Genomic DNA, 8,375 nt, shown 5'->3' on the forward strand with positions numbered 1-8,375 from the left:
GAACAGTTTATTCTCGCACGTTTCGTGAGTTTTACTTAATACGTACAAATTGTCAACGTGGTCCTTCCAAGATGTTTCTTTATATTTTAAGCTGGATCTCGATGATCTTCCATGTCCTCTTCTTGACTCTAGCTTTAGGTATTTGCAGGTCAATTCTTGCATTCTAGTGCTGTATGACTGTACATGCAGGCCGATGTCCTTCTCACCAAAATATGTGCATGGGTGTTTACAAAAGATTGTGCTTTTTGTTGTGCAATTTTGTTACAGCTGCAGCTCTCTTTTACCTGGCTGAACTTGTAGAGGAATACACAGTCCTAACAGCTAAAGTAATCAAGGGTATGCTAGTGGTGAGTGGGTCAGCCTTTGCAGTTTTTTGTGTACGTAAAATATTTATCATAGGCAGCATAAAAGCTATTAAAGTATTTACATTACAGGTGTCTGTTGAACGCAAGCTCACTGTTTATTGCAGAACTCGTACAGTCCTGGATGCCGATGGCGCAAGATTGCAGGACACCTCATCGATCATGCTATGCCTTTATGATCAACACAGAAAGGCTTTATGGCCATGTGTACACGTATAGTTCAATTTTCAGTTGATTATAATGCGAGTCAGTGTTGAGCTGCAGCTGAGTTTGCAGTAAAATCCTCGCTTGAAATATTTATGAAGTAAAGCAAAACATGCCAATCCACAAGATAATTGCAAAGATGGAGAGTTTTGTTTAGTTATACGTGAAATAATTCTTATTTCAACTGAATGTACTGTCTTGAATTATATCATTTGTGCAACGTCTGATTGTTTTGAATGTATTTTCATATGCCCCTTTTATTTGCAAGGGAAATAGATAATATTAACTTGCATTTATAAAAAGGGTACAAGCACTTGCAATGTTTGATGGAATTTGCAATGTAGATATTGCACAACCATGGCTGCTTTGCAAAGCATGTACTGATTGAAGCGCAACATCTAAATATGTGACTAAACTAGAGGCAAACAGACTCAGCTGTACTTAACCCCCAAGAACAGGAGTGACATGCATCATAGATTAAATGCGTTGACTGATAATCTAAAGAGATCCTTAGGTAGTAGCCTATAAGTGCAGTCAGCAGCGTCTCAGCACTCATCACCAAGATGAACATTATTTTGACTAGAGACAAATCTTCTTTCCACACTGATGAAGCAAGTCTCTGCTGATTCTGAACAGGAGCAATGATTTGTGGACTAGATAATTTTTTTGTCACGAGGGGAAACAGGCAACCAAATAATGGGAATCTCCTAAATAGCACTATAACAGCCTGTTGATAAAATTGATATATTCTGGTTTTGAGACTAGAGATACATTGACAATATTGATTCATGGTTTCGCATGCATCTCTGAGTTATGATGCTTGCAGGAAGTTTGGAGAGTAGGAAAGAAGCATAAAAGTTGCTCAAGGGGTAGCCAAGAGCAACTTCTTGCGTGCTCCCCAAACTTCCCAAGTGCATCATAACTCAATGATGCATAGCTAACGGCATGTTTAATTGAATTATAACATTGCCAGTGGAAATATATTTTTTTTGTCTTGCAAAATAAATTTGACTTTGCTCATACCATAAGAGCACTGCCGGATTATTATGTACACTTAACATGTACAATGCCCCCTGATAACTCCAACCAAAGGTCACTTCCCATTCCTCAGTCAAACACTGTAATTTTTCTCCCAATTTCCCAAACTATCTGATTTTTCGAACCAATTTTTGTTTCCCTTGGAGGATCGAAAAATCAGGATTCCATTGTAATACTGAGTTTGATAGTGCCACTTTGCTAGCCATGTTATTATTTAGTATAGTTCCTACATAGAAGTCTCCTATTGGACATGAACAAAGTGAGCAGACAGCTTCAGTTACATGTTATGGATACTGGTGTCAGTTAGAGGTGGGATATCAGATAGGAAAAAGGAACCCTGCACTAATAAATTGGCACCTCTAGCTCAGGCTTATATCAATATTTTATTCGTTTTTCACAGTTAGAAAGGTTAACACACTCTTAAGTTTAAATACATGTAGCCTGTTTCAGATGATGCTAATTTAAAATGCCTGCAGGCGCATAAGTTTAGTGAGTAGTTCCACCAATAATAGCAATAAATAAGCATTTCCTATGTTTGCACTATATCCATAGTTTCTACTAGAAACTACATTTAGCTTTCAGGTAGGGGTATATTTGATTAAAATTGCTATAATTTATTTTACATTTTTTTTTAACATATCTCCTATTTTCCCTTTGTTTTTGCAGGTAACAACAATAGTTTATGTTGGACTTCTTGTGTTGGAAAAATTCCCTATCACAGTGATTATCGGAGGACTCATCAGCAATGGACTTTACTTTCTACTTCTCAACGATTTTCCTTTTATTGAACTTACATCTCCTGTGTTTTTAGGAGGAGTAGGTAAGAGTCCTTTACCATAGTTTATTGAGGGCTGAGTGTGGAGTTCTTATCATTTTACCATACACTACAGAATCTAGAGTTGTGAATGCACCCTGTATATACAAACTGGATGGTTATTGACCAAACATGAGGTCAAGATGGCTGGATATTTGCTGAGTTATTATTATTATTTTATTATTTTTTTTTTTTTTTGCATGTTTATGGACCAAGATGGAGTCATGGACCATAAACATGCAAAAATAGAACAGGGCCAATATCCAGCCATCTTGTCTGAACAAGCTTGGTCAATAAAGGATTTATTACATGGAAAAAGAACATGTGGTCTATGGGGCACAGTGGGTAATCCCAAGTGGGCAAGATAGAGCCATCTTGCTTGCTCCGGTAGGCAATCACAGTGCAGAATTCGGTTCATCTTGTCAGCTCACAGGGCTAAGCTCCATAATAAATAATATTCATCACCTGGTGAAGAAATCTTGCATCAAGTGAAATAGTTTTCCGCACTTATTTGTTTTCCCACACACTTATTGCAAAGAGTAGGGCACATAGTTCCCAGTGTTGTGGTCTGGCGTTGTCTCAGGGGTTGGTGCTTCACATAGGGTTAACTTCATTGCGCCTTTTCCCCTTGGACGGGATTGTCCTAGAAAAATTGCTATGTCATTGCTATGTCAGCAACCATAGAACAAATTTGGATTTGGTTGTACTTTATTCACAGAACTATGTGGCCCAAAATCTCTACTTAATTCCCCCCCCCCCCCCCCCTCAAACAAAAATACAGTTGAACTTCCAGTAAGAGACCACCCAGGATGTCAAGCCTAAGTGGGAGGTGGTTGCTTATGAGAGCTTAGACCATTATGGGTCAAATTTTACCATATGGTAACTGCGGAGAAGTTTCGAGAAAAATCCAGTACATCCCATTGAGCAATTTCCATCTCTTATACTTACAACACCTTATTTTCCAGTTTCCCCTCTATTATTTGTCAAGTGGTCAATTACAAGAGGTTAAAAACAAAAGAAAATTTCAAACTTTTAGCTCTTAATGTGGTCACGGTCACTTAAGAGAGTTGGTCGCTTACAAGAAGTTCTGAATATAGTGATTTGACTTGGAAACTTTTGGCATTTTGGAAAACTGGTCACTGAGGAGAGGTGGTCGCAACTGGAGGTTTGACTGTACTTGTCAAATTTTCTTACCTGAATAATACCTGGAATAAAAAATTTCAAACAGAGAAACATCCTTCCATCAATCCCCACTAGTTGAAATCCATAGTAACCCCCTGGGGGTAGAGCACTTCATTTGTATCACACAGATCATGGGTTCAAATCCCTTTCAAACCTGACTTGGTTTTTCCAGGTCTTATTTTCACAACTGCCTGACTTGCATAGTGTGACTGCCACAATACATGTAACTTAAATTCTTTGCTTCTTGTAAGTATTTTCTACAAATGGTGCTGGTTAGACTTGAAGGGTCCTTGTTTAAATGGAGGCACTACATGAAGTTCTCACAAACTTCTAATGTGGGGAATGGGCAGACTGGGTTGTTTGCAACTGTATATGATAATTGGCATTTACTGGAAGAAAAGTTTTAATCAAATCATTGGAAAAAATTAAATTGGTAAGGTCTTTTTATGTAGCTTGTAAAATTATTTTTCAATTTATTTGCAGCAATGGTATTTGTTAATCACTACTTGGCATTTGACTACTTTTCGTCTGTCTGGTATCCATTTTCTGAGGTATTGTAGTATTTTATTGTTTTTATTATTACAGTGCAAACTGTTATTTGTGATTAGCAGGGTGCAAAGAAAAGCAATTTCCAAGCCTCACTTTTTTTTTGGACTTTACTCTCTTCAGATCCTAGCTTACTTCACAATCTGTTTATGGATTCTGCCATTTGCTTTTTTTGTATCATTATCTGCAAGTGAAAATGTGTTACCAACAGCATCCACAGCTCCCGAAGATACAAGAGGTACATAGACCATTCAGTCACCAATAATAATTATACAGTATATTATTGTTTAGACCATGAAATTCAGAAATTCATTTTTCACTCCCTCTGAAAAACATATGTTGACACTTTTCAGCCTAGTGAATGATCAACTTGAGAACCTGATCAAATGAGATCTTTGACCTACTGAAAAGGAAAACAAAACTATTTGAAACATTTATTTTTGACCTCTAAAACTCCATAATAAGTGAAGTTTGACCATACATGTACATTGTGCATGATTATTAATTTATTGAATAAAAACCATTCCTTAGTGAAGGAAATTTTCACCTTTTTTTTCTTCACAGAACCAAGCTATGCCTATGCAGGCCAAAGGTCAAGTCGCAGGCATGGACTCCTAGCAGTTTTTAATTTCTTGTCCAGGAAAACAGAGGGATATTTACCAACTAGAACAAAAACATATTAAGCACCTTTTGTAAAATATATATGCTGTGTCTGATCCATGTTCCTATTTCAGAGGTTATATTCATATTTTGTTCCAGGCAAGTTGGTCAGTGTGCTAGAAAACGTGCTACTCGTAATGCAGAAATGGCAAGATGTGCTTCACATGTAGGCAGCTGAGAGTCTGAAGAAGACACCAGCTTAGCCCAAGTGAACAGATTTTCCTGAATACCTGAAATCCCTCCTAAAGGATTCAAGAGTATTCAAGCCTGGTTCCTCCTGTTTGTTATAGTTACCCTTTATGTCACACTCATTGTTATATTTTCAATTTAGATCCAGCAGTGTCACTGATGATTCTTAGGCTGTAAGAATCATTATTTTTTGTCACTTAACACTAGGCAGGCTGGTTAGATTTTCTGTATTTAAACCTTGTGTGGGAAGTGATCATTGCAAAACACATTTTAACCTTTTTAAAGGGATTTTTTGCTAAAAAAAAAAAAACAAAGATGCTGCCTGTAGGTCTACTGTATATTATAAGAACATACAAAGTTCACAGAAAAAGAAATAATATAAATATTATGGGTTATGTGAGGTTTTTCAGTCTACTCTCTTCAGCCCAAGCCTTCACATCAATTATTTCCCAAGCAAATTTCAATAAAAATAAAACATTTCTAGTACAAGTATGGTTAGTGTATAACGTGTTGTGAGTAGTTATCCTATTGGCTTACTTGAGAGTACATTACGGTGCGCAAGACGGTCTGCATGTTTGCCGGCTAATTTAATTTAAGAAGTAGAAAACGTTTTCTGTGTTTCTATGGAGTTACAAAAACACGAGTGGAGAACGGAAAATGCTGTGGGAACACCTGTCCAGCTTTAGACAAGTGTTTCCGCAGCTTTTATCGATTGCTGCATGTCAACATGACCTGATACAAGCAATTGAAGAGCCTGAAAGTCCTTGTCAATATAATAACGTGCTCAGCTATCAGTGAAAAAAAGTTAACAAAAAGTAAATTTGTTGAAAAAATAACTTTTTGGGAAGTTATTACGGGACCTACATCAGGACATACAGACAAACACTTAAGTGAGCATCTCTAAAAAGGACTTTTCGACATCTAGATTAAACGGTTAACATACAGAAACTAGATAAACTATTTACCGGATAAAATGTTTAAGCAAGAAACCGGAACGATGATCCTGCTGGTGTACGTTGGATCAGTAGTGATCTAATCGGCTTCACATACAAAATGAAGAATATAAAAGCGGAAACCGACACAACGTAGGATGATTTTTTAAGGTGTATTATACTTCGGTTGGCCAAACCAGCCTTCTTCAGGTACAATGAGAATTTTACATTGGGACGTGTTTTTATGTGGCATATTTTCGTAACACCGAAAATATGTAAAACTAATTGACAGTGTAAATTAAAGTTACGCATACGGTAAAATAAAATAATGAAATAACATAATAAAAGGAAACTATGTTTCTTGGCGGATGTTCAGCCAATCAGCGAACATTGACAATTGAATTAAAAAGCTCTGCTTGGACGTGTTTTATTACTGAAGTCGGGACAGACAGCATGGACGCTGCGTAGATCAATTGAGACACTCCTAACGTCTTAGCTGGTAAAGAGTTACCATATAGCATAAGATCCCTAGAAAGCCATAAATTCAACTTAGTTTTCATCTTTCTAATCCTATTCACGAAGTCCACTTCAACATTCTTATTTTCATTTGTTACCCGACTCTGCTACGCTCAGCACCTTTATTGATCTTTATTGTTAGTACTTTCTCCCGTCACATGCAAGTTAAACAAGGTAATTCGAGCAAACGAACTCAGACCGAAACATGGAGAAAGAGAGCTGAGGTGAAAAGTAGAAAATAGTTCGTTGGCAGTGTATACTTGGTACGTAAAATGAGAGTCTCGTGTATTCAAAACAAGATTGCTGACCAAGAGAAAATAACACCTGTATCAGCCTGTGTTTTTACGTACTGAAAACAACGAGTTGCTCCTGTGTAGATACGGAGAGATTACAATAATCTTTTATTCAGTGACCGATTAAGTTGTTTTAACAACCAGTCTGAAGAGAACTGAAGATACAACTCTGGGCTGAAACAAAACAGAAACAGAAACAATAGCCCGGCGACGAAATAAACCAAGCATTGGTCAGCGGACTTACTCGAGAGTTGGTGTTGAAGTTTCTTTACTCCGTCAAAATTTAGATCCACATGCAAATAACTGGGACAAATACATAAATAAATGGTAAACATACATGTGTTGCTCGAGAAAAAAATTCCAGAGATACGTTACAGTCGCTACGGTGCCAAAGATCCAGCGAACGCCACTAAATGAGGGTACCCTCCCCCTACCCCGTAAGGCTCCGACAACGTGGATAACTTTTAAGGTAGCTCCCTATAGTTTTACGATCGCACGGGCGCTGAGGAAGTAATCTGCGCGTGCTCAAAGGAAAACGTTAGTGTTTTGCGATATTTTATTACGTCAACATGAGCACAAAAAGCAAAACTGGCGATGAATTTTCTCGCGTTTCCTTCGGTGAAATTCCGTAAAATTTGGCAGATTGGTAGTAAATACTTAACTTTAGGCGGAGCTCGTTTTTTTAGTGAAATCTATAAGACCAGATTTTTTGCAGCCGTAAAAGACATAAATTTGAAAATATCGAAGAAACTGCCTTTACAAACCCTACTTTTTTCGTGTTTAAACTTCGTATCCCGCTGGAAGCGATGTGATGTAAAAATTTTGGAAGATTTCACCGAAGGAAATTCTTGAAAATCACAAATAAAGCCGTAAAAACAGTAAAAAACACATTTGTTTGGGCATTTATAATTTAAGACTAAATCCCAAAATTTAACAGAGATGATGGCAAAACACTATTTAATCATTCCTTATTACATGTAATAAGTTTGAGAGGACTAGGTGTGAAAGCGAATGCAAAAACAGCTTTCAAAAATTAATTTCTCCCTTGCGTCTTAGGTCATAAGACTGTCATAGGTGACTTACGCCAAAGTGGCGTGTGCTGACAGAACAAGCGACATTTGCTTTAAGTCGGTGGTACCGACATTTCCTTCACACCCAAAAAAAAAAACCCCGGAGTTTATTGTACTTAATTGTGCCAAATAGCCATGAAGAAAAGCTAGCAGGAAATCAGTTTCAAGAATTTGCTGCTCTGAAATTTCCCACTTATCGCAAAAAATTAAGATCATACAAAATGCCTTAGATCACAGGAGAAAGGCGTGGTGAAAGGAACGGAAGTTACGATTATTGAGGATGACTACAACTTCCGATAAACCTGTGCCTTCGCCCACATTGACATGCAAATTTGAAAGCATTGATTTCTTGAAAGAATAGAAATATTTTCAGCCAGATGTTGTGGCATGAATTTCCGAGTAAATTTAATCCTTGCCAAAGAAGAAATAATCCCTCCCCTTATTGACGTTTCTTCTTAGATTCTCCTTCACAATTTCATCTTGCATCATAAAGTAAGCCAAGCGCCATATTTACGTCTTATGCTATGCCGCCTGTCAGCTGCGCGTGCTGTGATTGGCTGAAACGCAGG

General features: G+C 37.4%; 1 protein-coding gene across 2 annotated transcripts; it reads left to right on the forward strand.

The window, feature by feature from the left end:
* On the forward strand, positions 1-5,484 carry LOC110065384 (protein TEX261-like). Of its 2 annotated transcripts, XM_020772515.2 has the most exons (6): positions 1-138; positions 268-347; positions 2,271-2,424; positions 4,084-4,151; positions 4,270-4,384; positions 4,711-5,484. In XM_020772515.2, the coding sequence occupies exons 1-6, from the start codon at positions 72-74 to the stop codon at positions 4,827-4,829; spliced, it is 603 nt and encodes a 200-aa protein (XP_020628174.1). In that variant the 5' UTR covers positions 1-71; the 3' UTR covers positions 4,830-5,484. The 2 variants fall into 2 exon arrangements, with proteins under 2 accessions (XP_020628174.1, XP_089145929.1); XM_089289803.1 differs by lacking the exon at positions 1-138 and having other exon boundaries at positions 148-347.
* The last annotated feature ends 2,891 nt before the right edge of the window (positions 5,485-8,375 follow it).

The sequence above is a fragment of the Orbicella faveolata genome, unplaced genomic scaffold (assembly GCF_042242905.1).
Source record: "Orbicella faveolata isolate gen_17 unplaced genomic scaffold, um_ofav_v1 contig_1, whole genome shotgun sequence".
NCBI classification, from domain to species: Eukaryota; Metazoa; Cnidaria; class Anthozoa; order Scleractinia; family Merulinidae; genus Orbicella; species Orbicella faveolata.